This window comes from Myotis myotis, unplaced genomic scaffold (assembly GCF_014108235.1).
Source record: "Myotis myotis isolate mMyoMyo1 unplaced genomic scaffold, mMyoMyo1.p scaffold_m19_p_1, whole genome shotgun sequence".
Taxonomy (NCBI): domain Eukaryota; kingdom Metazoa; phylum Chordata; class Mammalia; order Chiroptera; family Vespertilionidae; genus Myotis; species Myotis myotis.
The window spans coordinates 71,347,654-71,373,134 of NW_023416313.1; the positions used below are offsets into that span (position 1 = coordinate 71,347,654).

General features: G+C 37.6%; 1 protein-coding gene across 1 annotated transcript in view; it reads right to left on the bottom strand.

Moving 5' to 3' along the window:
* Positions 1-269: 269 nt before the first annotated feature.
* The window catches only part of SLC39A8 (solute carrier family 39 member 8), a 72,655-nt gene continuing 47,443 nt past the window's right edge, over positions 270-25,481 (bottom strand). The window contains exons 6-8 of the mRNA XM_036340858.1: positions 4,456-4,663; positions 4,086-4,270; positions 270-1,777 (exon numbers count right to left, since the gene is read on the bottom strand). Coding sequence (XP_036196751.1) covers positions 1,628-1,777; positions 4,086-4,270; positions 4,456-4,663 — 543 coding nt within the window. The 3' untranslated portion in view covers positions 270-1,627. The remainder of the gene's footprint in view (positions 1,778-4,085; positions 4,271-4,455; positions 4,664-25,481) is intronic.

The window sequence follows — 25,481 nt, forward strand, 5'->3', positions numbered from 1 at the left end:
ATAGTTTCTTAACCCAGACATACAATCTGTGCTTTGAAAAGGTAAGATTATTTCTTAAAATTTTGTAAACAGATGACATGATAAAAATAGATTCTATGCCTACTGCCTTGAATGAAGAGTTACTAACTTTATCATTTTTAATTTGCTGAATGTCCCTGAAAGAAACACGTCACCAACTTCCTATTTACCTATCTCCCTCATAATACCCAGTATATGAAAGTTACTCAAAAAAGATACATACGAAAATTCATAATGAATGACACAATACATGGTTTCAAAGGTGTTTACTATTTGGTCAAACAATATTTTTAATTGTCAGTCATAAAGTGAAATGTATATTCACATACATGTTAAATACCCATCAGACCTGCATTATTGCTATGAGACACCATTTTATACTCTGTGGGAAAATGCAATTCCTGAGGTCATTATTGGCTTTTATAAATCATTTTCTTCACCGTTAGATCATCTTTCCTTAAGTGACTTGGGAGTGTGAATTGGGGGCAGGATGTCAATTTCAGACCAACTTTCTGTGCCTACTAAATGAGAAAACAGGCTCTATCTTTTATAAAACGTAGAAAAATAACCATGATGTGCAGAATTTTTTTCCAACATATACCATAGAGGAAAAATGTAGAATGAACACAAAAAAGGGCTTTTCTGAATGATCTCAATCCCATAAGGAACGTATGTTTTCCAGATAATCAGTCCTCAACATACAGCAGTCCAGCTGTTGTTTTGCATTTATTTAAAACATCCTTTGCTAAATAATTGTGTTCATCTTTAAGAGAAAATTACTTAAAATTACATTCAATTTTTTTTTCTGAAAACCAGCATAAAGCAAGGACATTATACATGAAAACTGAGCCATCAGTTACCAGCTTTGCAGACTCTTTTTGTTTGGTGCAGCCACAACCTAAGTCATACAAAGCAATTCCTACTTTTTGTGAAATCTGGTAGATTTCTGATACTTAGAGATAAGTATCAGATACGGTCTAAATTTACTAAGGCTAGCAAAGCTTTATTGATTTCATAATTTATATTGGATGGTTTTCAAAACAATCCTATGAATGCCTAACTAAAGTATGACACAACAAAAGCTGTGAGCAATACTTCATTCCTGGGCTCAGGAAGGCCTGGGAATCCTTTGTATCTGGGTTGTGTACGTTTTGCTAGCCTTCCACATTTTTATGTACTTGCTCGTGAAAGTACTAGAACAAATCAATTTAAAAGAACACCACACTGAAACCTCTTGAATTCTTGATCCTACCCAGAGGTTTAAAAGCTTCTACCACCTAGCTTGGATTCTCCTCTGGGTTTTTGGTGTCTAAGTGACTATACACTGCATGTTTCTTGCTTTGTGATGATTTTCTAATATGTATGATACATGAAAAAGTATTTCCCAAAGATCTTGCATTCAAGGCTTTTCAGACTGGAACTATAATCTTTTGAAACATTTTTAATAACAAATAATAGCCTATTTCCCAGATCTGAAAGCAATAGCTAGTTTTCTTGACCTACAGTTGAAAAAAATTATCTTTTAACTAAAGAGGATCAGCTTAAAATCCCTCTGGAGATGTTTTTATTTGTTAAATGCCTTCATTACAACACCATCTTTCATCTCCTGCTACCCCAATTCAATTTCTCCTGCATACAGAGTAATGAGCAGGATGGCTGTGAACCCCGTTAACATTCCAGCGTTCTGAATCATGAAGAAGGTGAAGTCAATCTTTCTGCCAGTTACCTTTTCTCTCAGCATGTCGTTCATCTCTGGAAACTGGAAGAGAGATATATTGTTAGATAACTGTCGCCATCTTGTGGTAAAACATCAACTAGTCATTTATAGACTTCTGAAATAACCATTTATTTCAGATGTTTTGGTGTTTTAGGAATATCTAGTTCTATTAAATATCAAAAAATAAATAAAAGCACTAAAATAGTGTTCCTCAGTGAGTTAATTAGTTAACCAGTGAAATGGGATTTACCTCATTTAATATTCTCTCTCTCTCTCTCTCTCTCTCTCTCTCTCTCTCTCTCTCTCTCTCTCTCTCTCTCTCCTCTCTCTCTCTTTCTCTACCCCATCACAGCATTCTTTCAGGGCCTCAAACACATGGAGCCTCTTCCCACCCTCAAATCTTCACACCTGCTAACATTTTTACTGAGCTTTTCCACCTCCAGTTTTCCAATGAGCTAAATCCTTCAGGTTTCAACTTAAATCATACTTTCTTAGAAAGGCTTCTCTTAGCCCCTTCTAAGTTACATTAGGTTCCTTTACTTTCATCTCTCAGATATATTGCTTTATCTTTTATTTCACATATTTTTATGTGTAATTATTTAGTCATGTGTGTGGTTTTTGTTTCTTTGTTGAACTTTAGCTTCTCCTCTTTGTAAACAGGAAGCCCCATGAGTGAGGGGACAGTGCCGCTTGTTCACACCAGCATGCCCAGTGGCCTATCAATTTCCAGGCCTGGTGGCTGAATAAATCATTTTTTAGTAATCACTGTACATTTAAACCCTGTTCTTTTCAATTTGTGTATTTTTGCTTGCTCTGCCCCTCACAAAATTACAAGGTTTTTAAATAAATTATGCACTGCTCTAGGATTGAAGACTATAGCAGTCTCATTACAGTGAAAGCAATTAAACCCCCAAGTTCTGTACTTAAGATCTACTCTTTCTCAGCAGGTAACTTCTACTGAAAAGGCTCCATGTGGAGATCAGCAAATGCCACTCCTAAAAACATATTCCGAAATGCTTGCTGTGTGTGCAGTGGTGCATTGTACCAGCATCCAAGAGGTCCCCTCAGTCAGTCATGTGCCTGATTTAAGAAAATCGGTACGAAGATAAAATGGGTGAAACCATTCTGAAAAGAATGAAACTGCTGCAAGTATATACAGCATCATTTATCAGTATTATTTCTGCAAATTAACCACTCTAATAGAGTCTGTTCTTATATCAGAGAAAGGAGAAGTGATGACCTAGCATCAATAGAATAGGAAACACTAATTCTGTGAAGAAAACTGTAAATGCAGTGATGGCTCTAAAGGATGTAATCCTTGCTCTTATAAGGGGCTGAACAGCACAACCAACAGGGCTCAGCAATGATCATTTGGAGCTAAGAGTGCAGATGAAGGAATTTAAATTATTAAATTATGCCTGTATTTTAAAACATTCAGTTCCAAATGCAAAGGAAATAAGCCTTGATTTGCATACACTTAGCACCTCTTCATTTTCTAAAAAGCTGTACATGATGCATATGAAAATGCACAGGACTATTTATATTCTCTCTCTTACACACACACACACACACACACACACACACACACACACTAAATAAATAAATAAATAAATAAATAAATAAATAAATAAATAAATACACAAGACACAGCCATAGGTATAAATATAGATATAAGTATAGACTGATCCAAGTACATATTGTCTACTTTTAATTTACCAGTTTCAGTTTCACCCAAAAGTCTCTCACTGTTTAGAACTTTGAAATAACAAAATTCTATTTACAAAACAAGTTAGTCCTCTTCCAATGTGAGATCCTCACAACAGAGAAGGAAAAAACCCTAAGGGACATACACTAATAGAATACAAGGTTCATCCACCCCAAGACAAAACCTTGGGAAAATATCTCTACTTCAGCAAGAATAATTCATTTCCTCTTCTATCAATAAGATCATAACTTAAAGAATCACCCTGCCAACATGGCTCAGAGATTATACATCGACCTAGGAACCAGAAGGTCACAGTTTGATTTCCAGTCAAGGGCACATGCCCGGGTTGCAGGCTCGATCCCGGGGGTGGGGTGTGCAAGAGGCAGCCAATCAATGATTCTCTCATCACTGATGTTTCTATCTCCTTCTCCCTCTCTCTTCCTCTCTGAAATCAATAAAAATATATTTTTAAAAAAGAATCAATGAGAATACCTTTCAAATTACTATTCAAAGAGTTATCTGCTAAACCAGGAATGTCTTAAATTACAACAAAAAGAGTTTCTTTTCATCCTTAGTCAAATTGTAACCCAGATGTTTATTCATAAATTTTAAACTAAAACAAGATAAAAATTTAAAATTTCTTACCATGTCTGCCAGAGAAATATACAGGAACATGCCTCCAGCAAGTGCGAATATAATATTTGGAGCAAAGTTGTTGCCCACCAAAATGCCAAAAGCTAACCCAACATAACAGGAACACGCCGAAAGGAAATTGAATAGCAAGGCTTGTCGAGTGCTCATTCCTGCATTGAGTAGGATCACAAAGTCCCCTAGAAGAAGAAGAAAATATCAAGAGTTTTTTTTTCAATTTGGGATGAGATAAAAGATAATGTCTAACAAGGGCTTCTTTACTTTGATGCCATCAGCAGGGCTTTTAAGTGTGTCACCTGAAATGTCTCATTCCACTGAAAAACCAAGAAGGAACTGACTTTCCCAGCCTGAGCAGAGCCCTTACCTAGCTCGTGAGGAAACTCCTCGCACAGGATTGCTATAGAGGTGCTGAGTCCCTGGAGAAGAGACAAGGTGCAGGAAGCCCCAATCGCCAGGCCATCGATGAAATTGTGGAGGGCATCACTGAGCGTTATCATCCAGGCGATTGTCCCTATCTCTGACAGTTTGGGCCCCTTCAAGCAGGTGCATGAGCTTGACTCCTTTTTATCATCCTGTAAAACGGCAGAAAAATCAATCAGCAGAAAAAAAAAAAACATTTCTTGAAAGTGTAAGAAATATAGAGAAGTAGGAGATATGTTATGTCTTGAGGGAGACAAAAGGTTACAACAGAAAGTCTTTCATAGTGGATGGGAACCCCTCATCATTTGTAACAGAGAAAAGAAAACTTATGGTAGGGAAAAGGGAAATGAGTAGATTGGCAGGCCTTGAACAAGCCACTTAAAAGACATTTTATTTTACTTTCCCCTTAAAATAATCCTTTGATTTACATGAACAAATTCCTACCACTGCCTTCCTGAAATGTGACAGTTATTAATCTATGAATTTGATTTATTCACATACTTTGAAAAAAAATTTTAAAGGCTAAATTTAAAGTCTTTTGCATGTCACTATTTAAGTGTGAAATCCATGTTTAAAGCATGATGGCATCAAAGAACGTTTACTCTAGTCACTCCTGCACCACTATGGGACTGTGAGCAAGTGACCTGGGCCTCAGGTTCTTCAGCTGTAAAGGGAGGAGAATGTATTAGATGATTCATTTATTTTTCCATGACTTTTTAAATTTCCACCGTCTTCTAGATGCCATGCTGGGTGTCTAGGCTATAATAACGTAGTCCTACCAGCTCTAATTTCAACGATTCCCTTAACAAATTTCACAAAGTGTGATTGGAACAAGCTTGCCTTTATACTAACACTTCTTTCCATTTTGAAACAATTATAAAAATAGAAAATCTTACAATGAACCCTTTTTAAGAATTTAAATTTTCATGAAATTTACAAAATGTATAAAATCAAATGTCAAATGCCAACTAAAGCATTTTCCTGAAATTGTGGTGGGGGGAAAAGATAATGTCATGCAAATACATTTTTAAGTAGGGAAGCAATTTACAATTAACTGGAGAACATTTTATTCCTAATTCCCCACCCCTCAACTCTACTTTAGCAGCTAATCAACATATTTATTCAACATCTGCAATTTGGAAAACAGTGTGCTGGATGTTACAGGAAATGCCTGGAAGCATAAAATTCAGCTTCTATCTTCAACAAATGTATTTACCTTGGAGAAGCACGACTGTAAAGTACCTGACTGACTCTTTTTAAAAGGTGCACTATATATCCGGCTGAGAGAGACTTCCTTCAGAGCAATCATCTGAGAGTTTTTACATTTACTCCAACATCACTTCATTACGCAAAACACTTTGGGGACTATGCTTTCAGAATTGACTTTAGATCTTGCAATACATCTTTTCACTGTTTCCTTAGTGGCAAATATTCACCTTTGGGGGATGATTTTTGTTCGTAGACACAGCCAAAGTCATCTGGAGCCTATAAATTATTACATTTATATGGAAGAAGGGAGGATTGTTAGTACTAGTAATAGTAGAGGTGGTAGTAGCAGCCGTCTTCATAACAGCATTGGAAATAGTCATAGCAAAGCCCTATAGTTTTTTATTATGTGCCAGGTACTGTTCTAAGCACCTAGATAGCTAATTCCTTTAGGACAAGTCTATGAATTAAGCACAACTGTTATCATCATTTTATAGCTGAGGAAACTAAAGCACAGAAAGGTTAGTTAACTTACCCAGGAATACAAAGAAAGGAAGTGGGATTGTTTTAATTTTATTTTTTTAGTAACCATTTCACTACTCCAAAGGCCTGGTGGCAGAGGGGCGGGGACTTCTTGTTTGGAACAGGATCTGGAGGCAGTTCCCCAGGAGAACACCCCCTCCTGTCAAACACCTCTTCTAAACACTTGAAGCAGTGTTGGGGTAAGTGTTCACTCTCCTTTGGTTTTAAAAGGCAAAATCTCCTCAGCATAAAAAAACTTCATCTGGTCTTAAAATATATTTTTGTTACTTTATAGTGTTAAAAGACAAACTGAAGCAAATTAAAAATGTTAAAAAAGAGTTTTGTTGAGCAAAAATCGATTCAAATAGGCCCCGTCAAACAGGAAGTGGGGAGGAGCGCTGCACTGACAGGAGCTCAGGGAGAGACCTTTATAGAGACGAGGTAAAGCCAAATTGTTGATTGGCTGTAGCTTCCACCCAGCTGGCTGTTTGTGACTGATTGCCCTTGGGTTTCTATTTTGTACCTTTCAGGCATTTACAGGCTTAGATTTGAGTTTGCTTCCATGGGCCACCATAGCATTAGAGCCACCTCAGTCAATGGCCTCCTGGTTTAATTAATTTAACCATTGATGTATCTTAAACGCACAAAAATATACACAATTATGATTTAGTACATGGCTAGGAATAAATGCGGGAAGCATTTACTGCCAACAGAAAAACAAAGGCGGTCATGGGAAAAACCATAGAGGAAGAGACCTTGGCTTTGCAAAAACTTACTGCCAAGATACGCATACTAAGAACAGTTGTTTTAATCCTCCAGCTTGGTTTACCTAATCAAATATTTATGATTTTTAAATTTTTATTTCTTTTCTTTTTCTATTTTTCAATTACAGTTTTAAATGTCTTTATTTACCTATAATGACTTAGGGAAGAGACTACAAGACCAAGTCTTGCATGCCTGATATTACATAATATATACAAACTCTGTGTTCAAACTCCTTTAATTCTGAAAAAGAAATTAAATTAATATATTAGACATGATAATTTTACCTCTAAGTACAGTTATTATTGAATCTATTTATTATACTCCCTTTTAGCTCTATAAGCTCAGGTCTCCAATGGCACTGTTAGGCAGGTTAACAGTCATACATTTTTAATAGCTTTGGAATAAACAAAAGTAGGCAAACATTCACAAAAAAAGTCTTTTTTAATTTGCCTATAACTGAGCAGAGAGAACACTAAATTCAAGTCCTTCTAATTAAGTTAGTGACTATTCTTCTCTTTCTCTTTTTTATTTCTGTTTGCTGTTGTTACTGTTTGCTTGCTTGCTTCTTTGTTTAACTTGTACACTAAATGTAAAGCTATGTTCATCCTCAGCCATGATGAGACAACTCAATCTAGTGAAAAAAAAACAGAGGTCTGAAATCCAGAACTGAATTCTAGCTTGGTTCTGACGAGAATTACTGTGTAATCATCAGCAAAGTTCTTAACATCTCTCACCTTAATTATTAATGGAAATGAAAGTCAAGGAAAATTATAGAATAATCAAAATGGGGAGGGAAAGAATATCATGGACTGAAATTATAAAAGTAGAGGAGAGACTAAGTAGAAACTCAACATAAATATGGAGGAAGAAGCAAAAAGTAAAAGCAAGAAAAACTACAAAGTAATCAAAATGAAGAAAACAAGTGGGCTTACTGCAGAACAGTTAAAGCTGAAGCAAGGAGGAGGAAGATCTAAAAGAGAAAGCGGCATGAGGGGGAAGGAGGAGGCAGAAGAGAAATGGAAGGAGGAGGAAGAGAGAAAGGATGAAGAAAAGGAGAATAAAAAGAAGGAGGTAGAGAAGAATAAGGAGGGAGAGAAAGATGAGGAAAGAAAAAGAAAGCACGTGGCTATCCTTCAGTAGAATATAGTTTATAAAAATATGGCTTATACCTGCAATGAAATAGTATGCAGAGTAATAGAGATGGTGAATAACTATGTATTTCCACATGTAAAGATGTCCAAAACATAGTGCCAAGGTAAAATAACATTATAAAACAGCATGTCTATTGGGTACCTTTTCTGTAAAAATAATAATTATTATCCTATATAATAAAACCCTAATATGCAAATCGACCAAACAGTGGAATAACTGGTCACTATGATGCACACTGACCACCAGGGGGCAGACACTCAATGCAGGAGCTGCCCCCTGGTGGTCAATGGGCTCCCACAGGGGGAGTGCTACTCAGCCAGAAGCTGGGCTCATGGCCTGTGAGAGGGCACAGGCTGGGCTGAGGGACCTCTTGCCCTCCAGTGCATGAATGTTGTGCACTGGGCCTCTAGTAATTTTATAATGGTCTCAGGGCAAATATATTTGGAATGAGGCATACAAAAATGCTAAGCATGGTTCTCCCTGGGAGATAGTACTATGAATAATCCTTGTTTGTGTGTGGTTTTATATTTTATGGGTGTCCTGGATTTTTTTTGCAATTATATATTGTTTTAATACTCAGAACACAAAACATTAAAGCCATGGGGTAAGAATCTGCAAGAGGAAAAATGAATTTGTGATGACTCAGGAGTTATTATCAGCAACAAACAAGGTAAAGCTGGAGAAGCAGGCTGCCTGTGGGCTTGATCTGAATTGAAAAGAGGATGTATTATGTAACTTTTTTGTAGGGTTAATGGTTGCAAGTTCAGCACGATCACAATCAGACCTCATCTGCACTGGGGGAGGCAAGATGAGTCATTATTAATGAAAATGTTTTTATGGTTTATTGTCTGTAAGTTTTATCAGTAAGAAAATAAAAGCAAACAAACAGTACAGGTAAATATTAAATTCCCAATTCCATATTCCATGCTGAAAGAATTTTGCCAAGTAAGAGCTCTGAAAAAAAAAAAAAGAGACAAACAAGCCAAAAATGAAAGTAGCACCCACCAAAAAACACAATGAAGATGGCAAAAGGAAGTATAAATGACAACAAAAGATGAAAGTTATATGCAAAAAAAACTCCATAAAATTTATGCCTGTGAAGGATAACCTAATGAAACATAAGTACAAATAACATAATATCATAAGAATCTGCTAATAAAGATAGATAGGTGAGATTTAATTTAAGGAAAGGAGCACTGAATACAAGATAGCTTAATGATTAAAGGGTATGTAAGTGCCTTGCTATCAAATGGGTGTGAGTTTGAGTATTGGCTCTGCTACTTAATAGTGCTGTGTCTTTCCGAAAGTTACTTGGGTTCTAGCTAATGTACTAAGATAAGAAAAGGCAATAAAAGGTATATACACATTGAGAAGGAAAAAATATAATTGCCTTTGTTGACAAAGATTACCTATGTAGAAAGTGCAAAAGAATTGACAAAGATGATCATGGAACTAAAAAGCAATTATAGCAAGGTTGTAGAATGCAAAATATACAAAAGTCAATTGCTTTCCTATATCCCAACAATTAACAAGTGGAATTGAAAATACTGTTTATATTAGCTCCCCCCAAAAACAAAATACGTAGGTGTAAATCCAACAAAATATGTACAAAATCTATATAAGGCAAAGCATAAAACTATGATAAAAGAAAAACTAAATAAATGGAGAGATATTCCATTCTTATGGATTGGAAGACTTGATATTGTCAGCATGTCAGTTCTTCCCAATTTGATCTATAATTCAGTGAAATCTCAATCAAAACCCTAGCAAGTTATTTTTTGGATATTTTGTGATTCTAAAGTGTCTATAGAAAGACAAAAAATCTAGAATAGCCAACACAACATTGAGGGGAAGGAACAAAGTTGGAGAATTGACACTATCTGATGTCAACTTACTATACAGCAACAGTAATCAAGACAGTGTAGTATTGGAGAAAGAATAGACAAACAGATCAATAGAACCCAGTACAAATCACAGAAATAGACTCATACAGATATGGTTAACTGATCTTTGACAAAGAAACAAAGGCAATAGAAAAAAATAGTCTTTTCAACAACCAGTGCTATAACTAGTGGACAGCTACACATACACACACACACACACACACAATCTAGACACAGACCTCCACCCGAAAAATTAATTCAAAATGGATCATAGACCTAGAAGCAATGCAAAACCATAAAACTCTTGGATGATAACACAGGAGCAAACCTAGATGACCTTGGGTATGGCTACAACTTTTTAGATACAATGCCAAAGGCACAATCCATGAAATAAATAATTGATAACCTGGACTTCATTAAAATTAAAAACTTCTGCTTTGTTAATACGGTGTCAATAGAATGAGAAGACAAGCCACAGACTGAGAGAAAATATTTTCAAAATGCACATCTGATAAAGGACTGTTAAAGAAAATATACTAAAAGCTCATAAAGCTAAACAATAAGAAAACAAACAGCCTGGTTTAAAAATGGGCCAAAGACATTAACAGGCACCCCACCAAAGATAATCAGATGACAAATAAACATAAGAAAATATTCTCCACATTATATGTCATCAGGGAAATGCAAATTAAAACATGATAACACAATATACCAAAATCGGGAACAATAACAACATCAAATATTGGTGAGGATGTAGAGCAAGAGGAACTCTTATTCGCTGCTGGTAGAAATGCAAAATGGTACAGTCACTTTGGAAGACAGTTTGGCAATTTCTTACAAAACTAAATGTACTCTTGCCATATGACTCAACAATTGTGCTCTTTGATGTTTAGTCAACGAAGTTGAAAATTTTTATGCTCATAGATGTTGCAGTAGCTTTATTTTTGTTTGCCAAAACTTGGAAGCAACCAAGATGCCCTTCAGGAGGTAAGTGGGTAAATAAATTGTGGTATATCCACGTAATGGAATATTATTAATACACACCCCCCCCCAAAAAAAAAAAAGATCTATCAAGCCATGAAAATGCATGGAGGAATCTTAAATGCATATTACTAAGTGAAAGAAACTAATTGGAAAAGGCAACAAACAGAGTGATTCCAACCACAGGACATTCTGAAAAAGGCAAAACTATGGAGACAGTAAAAAGAACACTGGTCGCCAAGGCTTAGGGGAGGAAAGTGGATGGATAGGTAGAGCACAGAGAATTTTTAGAGTAGTGAAAATACTCTATATTTTACTATAATGATGTACACATATCATTACAAATTTGTCCAAAGCCACCCAATTTTCAACACGGAGTGAACTATCAACTATGGACTTGGGGTAATTACAATGTGTCACTGTAGGCTTATCAATTATAACAAATGTACTGACCTGGTAGGGGACATTGATAATGGGGGAGGCTATACCTGTGTGAGAGCAGAGGTACATGAGAAATCTTTCTTCTCAGCTTTGCTATGAACCTAAAACTTCTCTTCAAAAAATTAAAGTTCTTAAAAAAAAGTTGCTTGGAATCTGACTTCAGGTTCCTTATCTGTAGAGTGGTGAAAATAAGACTACCAACTTCATAGAATTGCTGTGACGATTAAATGAGATGTTTATAAACCGCTAAGAGCTCCATGAATAACTATGTATCATATAGCTCATTTTATCTAACCGAGTGAAGATGAACACAGGATTATTATAAGGAAGAAAAACAAAACAAAACTGCCTAAGAGAAAAATGTGCAAAGCAAAACATTTCTCATGTATGATCCTTGAATATATTTAAGAGCATACTGATCAAGATTATTGGAGAAAAATGGAGAAAATTAAATCTACAGCAAAAAAAAAGAGAGCTTTAGGAAAATAAGAGGGTGCAAAGACTTGTTAAAAAGAAAAAGGCAATTTTTAACTAGGTCTCTTGATCTTGAGTATAAATCTACTCTTAAAGAAAGCTATTGATTTTCAACTACTGAAGTTCAAGGTGTGTGAAAGAGTCAAGCAATTAATTAGCCAGCAAGTAAAAAGTATGAAGTCTGAGTTAATAGGGTTATATGAATTATATAGCTGACTAGGTATAGGAAGAATAAAAATCGTAAAGATGTTAAGTAATATCGTGCATCCTCAGCACTTCACAGTTTACAAAGCACTTCCACATGTTAGCGTCTTCATTTTCTTTTGACTTTTACAATATATTCCTAGTAAAACAGAACAGATACTGGTGTTCTAATTTTAGAAATGAGAAAAATGACAATCCTAGAATATAAATGATTTGCTCAAAGTCACACAGAAGGTGTTGGGATTAGGCTACTCCATTATTGACTGAGCACCTATTTTACAGCAGGCAGGAACTGTGTGAAGAACTGAGGACAGAAATATAAATAAAGGAATATCTTGTTGGAATTCGCAGTCCAGAAAGGAACATCCAGGACTCAGATGTCAAGCCTGTGAGAAGCAGCTTTCATCTGCCCTTCCAGCGTGACTCTCCTCCTCCCGCCCTGCTCTCAGTCCTGAGACGGTCCCGAATGGGCCACCGCTACAGGCTTCTTGTTCTCTGGTTTCCATTTGAGATTGACCACTGGGGAGGCCTAGCGGGAGTTCAGCGGTAGAAAGGAGGGAGAAATCATGGTATGTATTCTCCTGATACACCTTTGTATGGTCACCTCAGCTGTCCATGACCCTCAATTGAAGGCCACGGCTCTTCTCAAGATAATTTCCTTCCCAGTTTCTAATAAATCCTCCTTCTATTCCACCCTTTGGGTCCAGGCATGGTCACTAATTTTCCATTACTGGTCCCTGGTTTATGCATTATCCCTGGGTCCTCTAACACCACACTCACACCCATAAATAAGCCTTCCTAAAATTATTCTAATTAAAGAGTCTCATCTGTTCCCTATCAGGATGCTCACAGATATAATCATTGGTGTGGAAATGGCCATAAGGAACAGATCCCCCCCCAAAAAAAAAATGGTATTTAATTGAGTTTTTCATGTACTCAAAGTAGAGAGAAATAGGAAATTGATTACCCATAGGTAGGCTGAATTTTTCAGTGAAGCTCAGAATTTGAAAGGGCTCTGCAAGGTCTAGGCTACATCACAAGCTTTTCTCCTCTTGGTCTTTATGGCCCAGCAGGCCCAGTAGAAGTGGAAGGATCTGTGGCTGAAAGAAGTATTTTTGCAAGCCTCAAACAGAGACTCACAGCGCAGGTCCCTCGCACATTCGGGTAAAGCCATGTTCTCTTTTGCTATTACTGGTAACTGATATATTTTTAGAAAGCGGTCCCTCGCTTGTTTCTGGGAACTTGTAGAGACTTCCCTTTTGTCCATGAGACATGAAGTGGCCATGAGATCAAGTTCAACACACACTAGATGGTATCGGATCCAGCAAGCCATAAACCAACCGTTCACATCCGCATTCCATTATTAAATTGTGTATACAAGATGAGGGCCACACCAGTCTTAAAGACACAAACTGCAATGGCAGGTGATTCAGACTCTCATGATATCTAAACTTAAGGCTTGACCTCTTGCCCTGAAAACAACAAGGCTTCGTGAGGGTTCCCTACAGCCATTTATCTGTGGGTGGATCTGGAACTGTGCCAGCACCAGCCAGCTACACAATCTCACTCAAGCTGAACTTAAAATATATTGATAAAGAGAAAGCCATTAACAGGAAAATAATAACTTCCAGTCACCTTGAAAATTGTTTCATTTCCCTCCATCCTTTCTGTGGATTATAAGTAAATTGTTTTGTTCTTTAGGAGTTGAAATAATTGCCTTTCATTTTCAGTTTAGGAGCATTATCATTTTACTGCCTTGATTAAAAAAAAAAAAATTTAGGAGAAATTTGAAGGGTTTCAAGAAGTATGCTACTATTCCATCAATGGAATTTAAAGTACATACTAATTAAGCATTTGTAGTCATCTCAATGGACTATTTATATCACTCCAAAAGATTGCCTATTGTCACTTCAGACGAGGATAGCATTAATGTTTGGTACATTTGGGAAGTAAGGTATCATTTCTTATGAGAAGCCTGCATAATGTTCTCCCCAACCCATACAACTCTCATTGTTAATGAAGTCTTAAAGGGAGTCAGGAGGCACAGAAAATTGGTTAAGTTTTTAAGGTAAATTACAGAAATTTTTGGCTAGGCTCCTGGAAAGTAGTGTTGTCCCCAAATACAGGAATATCTACCTTGCTCAGCATGAAGGCTTCCAGAATGATTCAGATGAGGAAACAGGAGTAGGGCAGGGTATGAAAGGGACCCAGGCAGCAGCTGCCTGTTGTGTACTTACCATTTGACAAGAACTGTAGAAGCTCCCACCCAATGCACTACAAACAATTGGTTAACTAGCCTTGCAAGAGATAAGGGAGGGAGTGCTCTCTGGTTGGCAGAGAAGATCTAGAAATGCAAGTCTCTTAGGGAAAGAAACCTGGGAAAAGTGCTAAAAGCAAGGAATGATAGATGACAAGAGGGATGAGATAAAGTGTTAACTGCAGTCATGGTGACAGAACAGGCATTTCGGATCATAGTGGGATGTTAAGAAATAGGCAGTCTGCCAGCAGAGAAGAAAATGAACAGCAGAGAGTTAGAAATTAAAAAGCTCTTCTCTTTAAGAGGGCACCCTGGTCTATATTTTAATGATTGAGAAAACAGAGGCCATCTCTACTTTGTATGTGGAGGGCAGGGGTGGACGTTCATAGGGGATAAGGGCACCAGGGCCTCACTGCCTCTTAAAGATGTCACTGTGATGCTCTGGGGACTTGATGACCAGCTTGAGAAAAGAAGTTCTATAGTGAGGAACTGAGTGTCAGAGATATAAGGTACTCTCATTGAGAAAAGAGCAGTAATAATGATAGTATTAGGAGTACAACTAATATTAATGATAATATTAGTTGTACAAGTCATTTAATCTTCATAAGAACCCAATATGGTTATTATTTCCATTTTACAGATGAGGGAACTGAGGTAGAAAGAGTTTCAGTAAGTTGCCGAAAGTCATACCTCTAGAAAACAGCATAACCAGGATTTGAACCTGTATGCAAAAAAACTATGCCTGTGATCTCTAGAAGATGTGGAATTTAATTTTCTTTCTTCTCACTCCTGTTTACCCAGTGTCTAGCATTGCAGACCCTCTGAAGATTTGGTGTCTGAATAAATGAATGTATAGTAAGAGTAAAAGTACATTTTTCTCTCATCACAGGTTCACAGATTATTGCCACGTGAAGCATCTATTCTAATCTTTTCGAAGAGCATTTACACGCAATATAAAAGGGGTGAGCCTAGAAAGGTGATCATTAATCAATTCCAAATCGGTTGCTCTACATTAAAAACACCCCAAAAGTACTGAAGTGTTTTTGTTATTCTTTGTTTTCTTGACAATTCTTTGTGACTAAAAGTTGTGGAGCCAAAGCAAAAGTTCCTGGAACACAAGAAAATTTTTTTTTAATTTCAGCCCAGAGCTTAACATTAGTAGGTGGTTCAATAAAAAAAAAAAAATGTATAATGAGTAATGAGATGAGGAGCTTTTTTTGTTGAACTGAATGGAAAAATGGAAAGCCAAAACAGCATGTTAGTCAACAGACCTCAGGATGCATCCACCCCAGTAACCACTAGAAAGAGAAGATTGTTGTCAGCAGCCATCTTGCATCTAACTTTATGAGGCTGACACATTTTTCAGAAGATTGTTGGAGGAAGAGGGCATCAACATAAGAATAGAAGCAACAAAGGCAATGTGAGTGCTTACTGTTTGCAAAGTATTCTCCTACATGCCATGAGATGAGTGCTTCCAACGTCAGAATCACAGGTGAAGTAATGAGGACACCAGGACTAGAAATGGGAAAGCCAGAACTTGAACCCAGACAATGTGCCTCCTAAGCCCCAGACAATGTGCAACAATAAAAAGCAGAGAGACTGCACAAAAGAACTGAGTGCTTTAGGTAAGAAATTCTGAGTTCCGACATTTATTGCTAGAATAATGGATTCTTTTATTGCTGTTTCCAGCCTCCATCCTGGAAGGCGCCAGTGACTGAAGCACCCCCGTTTTGAGTAGAATATGTTAAGTTGATATTCTGAGGTTTGCCAAAAGCAGGAAATCTTACCCTTGGTGACAGCATGGGGACCTGGGGAGTATGATGCCAAATGAAATAAGCCGTCAGAGAGAGACAAGTACCATATGATTTCACTTATGTGAAAACTAATGAACAGCATGGACTCACAAGCAAAACAGAAACAGGCTCATAAAGGCAGAAAACAACCTGACAGCTCTCAGAGGGGAGTGGGTTAGGGGCTCGGTGAAAAAGCTGAAAGGCTTAAGAAAAAAATAAATAAAACCGCACACACACAAACTCATAGACACAGACAACAGTATGGTGATTACCAGAGAGAAAAGGAGGTGGGGAGAGGTAGAAGACGGTAAGGGGGGTGGGGCGTAAATGGTGATGGAAGGAGACTTGACTCAGGGTGGTGAACACATAATTCAATATACAGATGATGCATTATAGAACTGTACACCTGAAACCTATATAACTTTATTAACCAATGTCACCCCCAATAGATTAAATTAAAAAAATAAATTAATACCTCCAACTATTGAGGAGGGAAAAAACACCATTTTGGGGCTTTCAGATCTATTCCATATAACCTGTTGTTTACAGACCACAGTATGGATAGAAAAATGAAGTTGCTTTCTTGACTGTCCCTTCCTGAGTTTGTTACATTGAAGAAAATGTAACCTTAGAACCAGCGACTTCCTTGAGATTATCGATACTATTTAAATGTTAGAACACAGCAACACTACCTTTGAAGAAAGAGTTCTAATCTACAATTTTCTCCAATGTCACTTTATATCAGCATCCATTATGCCCAACCTATGCTGACCTTCTTCTACTCTAAAACCCACCATACGCTTTCTCTCCCTCGAGACTCTGCACCAGCTCTTTCCTTTGTGGGGACCTTCTTCTCCCTGCTCTTTGCCTGGATAGCTGCTTCTTACAGTTCAGTTTTATCTTAGATGTGTCCCTGACCACCCAAACTAAAGGAGCCACCCCGACATCATCACATCACATTTTCATTCCCTGCACAGCCATGTGTAACCCTATAATGTTGAACTGTGTGTCCCACTGGAATGAAAAAGTTCCAGAGAGCAGAAACATCTTCTGTCCAATTTGCCACCATATCTCCAGGGTACAGAACAGGATACATGACAAGTGAATGAATGACAGGACGAATAACTGCCTTCCATCCTCCTGCCCTTTAATATAGCTTCACTGATCGGAGCTATAGACCAGGATGTCATTCAGAACGTGAAATGTTACCACAAATGAAGGCTCGATTTAAGATTGCCATTACTGTTTTACTATAAAAGTTGCATGACTTTGAAATGTTGGTCAAAGTCACAAAAGCTACAAAAAAACCCAAAGATAATGTAAAGTATTTCTGCAAAAGTGGTGCCTCCCCAGGAAAGAATTTCTGCAATTTTACTTTCCAAATGTAGAACAACCTCTAGATTTGGGTGCTTGTTTTGCAGCCTAGAAAACAATGATCTCTCACTTCCGTTTTTCCAATATGTATTTCATAACCTAGTAATAAAAGCAGACGAATTAGAAAGCATCAGACCCGAGATCTGCATGGTTTATTGAATCTTTATTGGTGCCTTCTCAGCTATTGAATTTTTTTTTTACTTTAATCCACCTTTACTGTGTTGCTATATAAGTTTAATAAATTCATGTTCATTAAGCAACTTGATATTACTAAATAGAAATTCCATAAAATGAAATTTGTTCTTTTTTTTACTTTTAATGCTCTGATAGCTAATAACAGAGAAAAAGTACAATAATGATATCCCACCACTTTAAAAATAATTGGGCTCACACATTGGGCTCTCTCTTTTCTGGTAAGAATTCAAAACTTACAATACATTTGAATAAGTTGGGCCACTGATTAACATGGTGAACAAAGTTAAGACAGGAAAAATTCACCAGTTAATTAAAATAAATGAGGTGTCATCAACTTAATTAGGTTGAGATCCTCAGAAAGGGTCTGAAATCCCCTATCTAGCGAGGAGGCATATAGTAAAATCCAATTTCACCACCCAATGACCTGACTCTAACCTGATGGTACATTTATTAAGGATGAGCACTTAATGTGGCCTTCAAACAACTTCAACTACTTTTTTTATTCACTAAGATTATCAGTAAAGTGTTAATAACTATAAAAGTGATATTTTTTATCTGGACATTTGCCTCAGACATAAAACTGAATAGACATGAATACAGAGACAGTTGAATAGCTATAGGTGTGTGTGTGTGTGTGTGTGTGTGTGTGTGTGTGTGTGTATCAGTTGAAACTCTACTACATAGTACAGTCATGTGAAACTCAAAAAAACATTTTGGCAAGACCACACTTCATTTGCCAGATGCTTTAGCTTTGTGATCTTTCTTAGTTTGAAATTTATAGAATAAATAGAGCACGGAATAATGGAATAAATTATAAATTCTGCCTCTTCCAGGGCTTCTCTTGGGGACATACGATTCATTTACTATAATAAAACACTTCATCCTTTGGCCAATGTTCCATCATGCAATACACTGAGTAAAACTTACTCACCAGGTCTCGATCCAGTATCCCGAAACTGCAAAATGTAGCATGTAAAAAATATAGCACCATATAAATACTTTGAAATGAGCAAATGACAGAAATCAAAATAAAAAGGCTTATTTTGGCAAGTTCAATCTTTATGACATAGACATCCTTTACAAAGCAACCGTAAGGGGAAAACTTTGCAAAAACTGATGTTAAAGACACATCAACAATAGAAAATGTATTTAAACTTCACTATTGCTTATGCTGATTTGCAACTGGGCTTTCTACACAATAGAGTTAAACAACTCTTTCTGATGCCCTGGATAATTTTCTTGAACCTCATAAATTTTTCCTCATTTATCAAAGGAAAATATGTAGGCATTCATTATCCTTTTCTTCCCCATCAATCAGCAAGCACGACAGAGCAACACAGAAATTCTTCATTATATTAATGGGGGGAAATTAGCTTGACATCAAACCTAATTGAGTAAAATCTCACTAATTCTTCTAAAGAGAGATAAGTCCTGCTTGATTAGTGAAAGCAATTTAGCATACAACATGTTTAGATAAATATACTGTTCTTGCTTTTCAGAACTCCCACTAACAAAGGGCTCCCACAGCCAGCTCGGGGTACGGGAAAGGTCTTTAAGAAAGCCGGCGACATTTCCACAGGTACGATGAAAGCAGCATATCAATGATCTAATAGCAACCTGGTGTTTCTTTAGAAGACTTTAAACCTTCAGGCATCTCTTACAACAATTTGCTTCAAAACCAAATTTTATAGATGCTGCCAAGATACTCTATGGCCTCTAAGCAAAACATAAAAAAAATTGTAATTTATCAGTTATGACTGATTAGTAGAGTCAAAATTAACAAGGTCTCATTATGTAGGCAATCCTCAACTCAGTACAAATTATATTTCAAAAATTCATCTGTAATGCAATTGTTAGGAATCAGAACTGATTAGAGCAATGTTCCCAGTAGGGAGCGAGTGTTATGTACAGGAAGGAACATGGGCTTGGAACTCAAAACCCCAGAAGGGATCTCATCATAGCTTTGCCATTTATTATCTGTGTGAGCTCGAGTGAGTTGCTCAACTTAATGGAGTCTTAATTTACTCATCTGTAAATAGATTTAATGCCTACGCCACGGGCTGTTGCAGGAATTACACATAGTGGTAAGTCACCTATTGCAGTGCTCTCTGCTCTTACCCCTGGGCATTTATTTTCTTTCTTCAGGATGCTCCCTACGTCAGAGAGCATTAGCTGGGAGGCTGTAGAGGTGCTTCAGTGGGCTCATGAATCCCTTTAAATTGTAGGCAAAAATGGTGGGTCTGTATATTCTGTTGCCAAAGCCAATGAGCATCATCAAACAACTTCCTAAGCGGAGTGTTGAAGAACCAGTGCTCTACAGGGAAACGTCCCCAAACTTTTCAAAATTAGAAAAGGCCCAATATTTAAAAATAATAATCGGAAATATCCTCTGCACCTACTCACCATTCATCCAGTCCTGCTTACCCAGCAATCCTTCAAGATGGGTACAGGTGTCATCTTCCCAAGAGAGCATCCGTGTCCATTTCACCTACATCTCTTCCAACCCTAGGGTGTGCCACATCTTTCTTAACCCAGCAACTGTGCCTACCTCTATGATAGGTCTTCTTCACACGAACTATATATACTACTTTTACCTTTCTGTAAGTGCCCTTAAGGAATACCAAGTACTTGATAGATGCCTGTCAAGTAGGTAAGAATTTTTTTCTCACAAAAAATATCTATTTATATTTGGATTTCATTCAAAGTTGCCATATGAATTGATGAGAAGCATATAAATCAGGAAGCAACTTAGCTTTATTTTTTAAAAAAAAACTTTGAGTGGATTGATCTAAGTTTAAATAAATCCTAATCCCTCACTTTTCTCATCTGTGAAATGGAGATAATCACACCTACAATCAAGGTTGAACACGAATAATATTGAAAAGGACTGAGCACATTCCCTGCACATGACAGGTACCATCACCACCACACCACCAACTACCACCGTGACTATCATTGCTCTTAATTATTCAGAAGTGACAGGTAATAGAAATCTGACATGCATATTAATGGGTTCCTGTACCTGGCACTGAGTATGGTTCAGAGACCAGAGAAAAGAAAATCTGTGCAGAGACAGCCTTCCCGGAGGTGTAGCACGAAATTATGTTTCTGGAACTTTGTACACAGGAGCCGGCTCCTTCCATATACGACCGCCTGGCTCCCTGAGCCCTCCCAGGTTTGCAGGCAGGGTGTTCCTGTCTGCAGTAGTGTGGGACTCTGCCCAGGTGGAGTATTGCTCTCTGTGCCTCACATCTGTGCAGAGCAGTGCTCAGCTCCATGGGATCCAGGCTGCTAAGGTCAACCTTTCCACCCTGAAAGTACAGACCTGGGCTTAGGGCTGAGAAATCTGCCTTTCTAATAAGCTGATTTATCATTCTCATTCATTCCTCTGTGGGGGGCAATGCGAACAAAGACATCCAATCAAGGAGAGTCCTCTCTATACTGGGCTCCTCGGGTGTCTTCTATTCACAGCTCGAAACATGGCACCACCCCATCCCACCCATGGCACCACCCCATCCCACCCCGTTCCCTGGTCATTTTCTTCGACTTTTCCTCTCTAATGCTCCTGAAGATGGCATTGCACGGGACTTGGTCTCCAAAAATCTCTTCTAATGAACCCTGACACGGGGAATTTTGTTCTGAAGGGAAAGCAAAACAATATAAAAATTCAATCCAACTGCCTTCATATCCTGTACTCAAACTTGCTCTTCGGTTTTGTTCTCTGCAGGCTGCCATGAAAGCCCTGTTCTCATTTAGTCTGGAAACCTTCATCAATATAACTCTTGACTGTAAATTGCTACTACGCTGAAGTAATCCATCTATTTTTTTAATATATCATTATTGTTTAAAGAATTACAGATGCTCCCCCTCCTTTTCCCTCCATTGACCTCCTTCACCCTATTTCCTCCCCCTCCCCAGGCCTTCACTGCACTGTTGTCTGTGTGATCCATCTATTTTTGGATCTTCAAAATATTCCCCACCATATCTTCATAGAAAACCCACTGCATAAAATGCTTCCCTCCTTCTAGTTGGCATGTGCTTATAAACCTGACATATCATCCCACAGTGTGGTGTTAGCCTCCCACTCCTGCATGCGCGCCTCAGTGTGCTGCCATTGAAATAAGGAACTTGTGGCTTTGTGTCCAAACACAGTGTTGGCCACTGCTACTCTCACTTGATCCCCACTGCTTCTCAGTGCCATGGTGATGCTCGGTAGTGTGGTGGTAGTAGGAATAAGATTTAATTTACTATTTACTGCATACCTATGCCTGTTCATTACTTTTGAAAGATTTTATTTAATCCTAGTAATAATCCTGACTGCTATACATTTTTGCCAATTTACAAATACAAAAAATAAATTAGTTTTAGGAAAGTGAAGTCACCTGATTAGTCATCAGAGTCAGAATTTAAACTAAGACCTATGCCTCAAGTTCTTTTGACAAAGTTGCTCTAATTTTCATGTTACTAACCAATTAGCACACCTAATAAATAACACTGTCGTTTAGAAATGAAGTGATTTTTGTGAGAAAATGTACTTACTTATTTATTTCGTCTTTCACCCTGCTCTAAGACTCCCAATTCTAAAAGTAGACAAATTAACTCTGTATAGATTATCCATAATTGGTAATAGTATAGAACAAATTTCCAATAAAATTTAAAACTGAGAAAAACACTTAGTAAATTGTGAATAATGATGGAACTGTCTTAATCTAATTAAGGGTATTATTTTTTTTAAGAGGGACAATTGAAGCAAGCAACCTACTGAACTTAGAAGCATTCCCATCAAAGTCAGAAATAATACAAATTGCCAGCTATCACTGCTTCTACTCAGCATTATCTCATGAGTCCTTGTAAATTTAATGAGACAGGAAAAATAAGAGTTATAGCAATTGGAGAAAGAAAAGAAATGTGTTTATTTGTCCTTTGGTGTCTATATAGAAAATCCAAAAGACTAAACAAATAAAACACAAGAAATAGTAGGAGAGTTCGACAATAACGCAGGATACAAAATCATTATACTAAAATGTGTGTACTCCTACATATTAGTAATAACTAATTAGAAAATATAATAGGAAAAAATATCATTTAGAATACCTGCAAAGCTACAAAGTAATTAGGAATAAATCCAACAGAACAATTTACATGGAAAATTACAAAACAAAGAAAATCTAAAATATTATAAACATGCCAGTTGTCTCTCAATTATCTGTAAGTTCAATATAATTTCAATAAAGTCCCCAAAATTATACAGATATGAAAAAAACAAAGACAATTTTTCAATTAAAAAAAAAAGTTAGGAACCTTGTCTTAGGAGCTCAAGGCTAACTAAAAGGATAATGAAGGTAGTGTTGTTTAGAACAAGAATGGTTGTGGTATAGGGCAAGAAGAGCATAAAAAGCCCTCATGCAGCCCTAGCCAGTTTTTCTCAGTGAATAGAGTATCAGCCTGCAGACTGAAGGGCCCTGGGTTTGATTCTGGTCAAGAGTACATGCCTTGGTTGTGGCTCGATTCCCAGTAGGAGGCACACAGGAGGCAGCCAATCAATGATTCTCTGTCATCATTGATGTTTCTATCTCTCTCTCTACCTCTCCCTTCCTCTCTGAAATCAATAAAAAAATATATATTTTTTTAAAGTCCTAATGTAGACACATTGATATATAGAAACTTGATATATGGCCCATCTAATGAAAGAAACTAGGATAACTGCTTATCTATACAGAAAAAAAAAATCCTGGATCTTTTTCTTATATCATATCCTATATAATAAAAGCCTAATATGCAAATTGCCCCCTCAGGTGGTCATTCCACCAAGAGTTCGACCAGGAATTTGACTGCTCACTATGACGTGCACTGACCACCAGGGGGCGGTGCAGAATATGGCAAGTGTCGGTCAGCAACACGGTGCTGGCAGCATGGGGCAGTGGAGGTGCTACCGGCCCTGATGGACCCCACGAGAGCAGGACCATGGCAAGATGGTGGAGCAGGTGAGGGGGCAGTGCCAGTCCAAGGAGGGGTGCCAGGCGGGGCTGCAGGGCTGTGGGGCTGCGGGGCTGCAAGACTGGAGACAGGAGCTGGGGCTGCAAGACTGGGGGCATGAGCTGCGGCCCGATCTCCACAGGCCACCCCAAGGGACCTCACCCATGCACAAATTTGTGCACCAGGCCCCTAGTACAAAATAAAATTCCACTTGGGAAATTAAACTTTAAATTTTTTAATGGAAGAATATTATCCTTACTTTGGCAAAGGAAATATATTTTAAACAACTCTCAGAGAGTAGAGAAGAAAAGTACTGATAATATGCTGCCTATGTCAAAATTAAAACTTTTAAAAAATATATATTATAAACTATGTGAAAAGAGAAGTCACAGACTCCAAGAACATCTTTTAACCAATTTAATAAGTAAAGATTAGGATCTAGAATATCTGAAAAACTCTAACCAATGACTAAGACTCTCCTTGACTGAACTTCAGTCAGGGTCCTCTGAGCCCTCTTCTCCACTAGGTCTCAGGCGTGGGCTTCTCTGTCCACCTTTGCAGAGTCCAGTTATAGCAAGAATCCTGCTAAGGCAGCTCAACAAGAATCTCCTTATCCTTGATATCTGACCTTCCTAGCCTGCCTGCAGCAATAATCCTGTTAAGTTGACTTAGCAAGAGTCCTCCCTGCCCTTGATGTCTCCACTTAGTAATTTTCTATCCACTCACCTCCTCACTCGCCTATGAGCTATAAATCCTCAACAGTCACTGCTATATTCTGATGGAGTCCAATCTCTGCCTTCTATAGAGTCAACCCATATTGTTACAGTCTTGGTGAAAGTCTCCCTTACCATTTTAACGTATGTCAGAATAATGCTCCTTTAACACAAATCAAGTAAAAAAGACAAACAACTAAAAACATGTGAACTAGGTGAACAGGAAACACAAAAGTGAACTTTTGACCATTAAGCACATAAAGAGATGTTCAAGTTTGCTAGTAATCAGACATATGCAAAGACAAATCACAAAAAGATACCATTTCAAACTCATTAAATTGGCAACAAATTTTTGAAAGTCTGAAATTTTCAGGTATTGTCCAAGATGTGGAGAAAATGTGAATTCTCTTCTGCTGTTGATGAAAGTGTGACTAAACATAGCAGGTGGAGAACAATTTGTTGTTATTCAGTATTATCACATATGTGCAGACTCTGACTCATTTCTTACAGGCCTAGCTCTGTAGCCCCACCTTTCTCACAGAAATTCTGCAGGACAATTAAGGTTAATGCCTTAAGGTATCCATTATACATAGTAAATTAATTTATCTTTTGTGCATGTAGAATGCCCTATGCATTTTGTGCCATCCTTACAGGGAAAGAGAAAATAGTCACAAATTGTTTTCTATGGGGCTTACTTGTCTCACAGCAACCCAGTTGAGAAAAGATAGATGGTTCTGAATCTGAAACTACCTAAATGCCGCCCTAGGGCTTTTAGAAATGTGAAGGTAATGGGGCTATTTTTTGGTTGTCATTAATGACTGTAGTGCTGCTACTGACAGATAGTACCCTGGGAACCAGAAATGCTTAACACACTACAATGTACAGGAAATTCTCACACACAAAATTGTTTTTCTCAAAATGCCTTCATCACCCACCTCAGCCCTAGACAAACTCTCATACACAGACACAATGAGATGTGGGTAAGCATGGTACAAAGCAGCATTACTACAGCAAAAAGCTGGAAAGACAGAAAT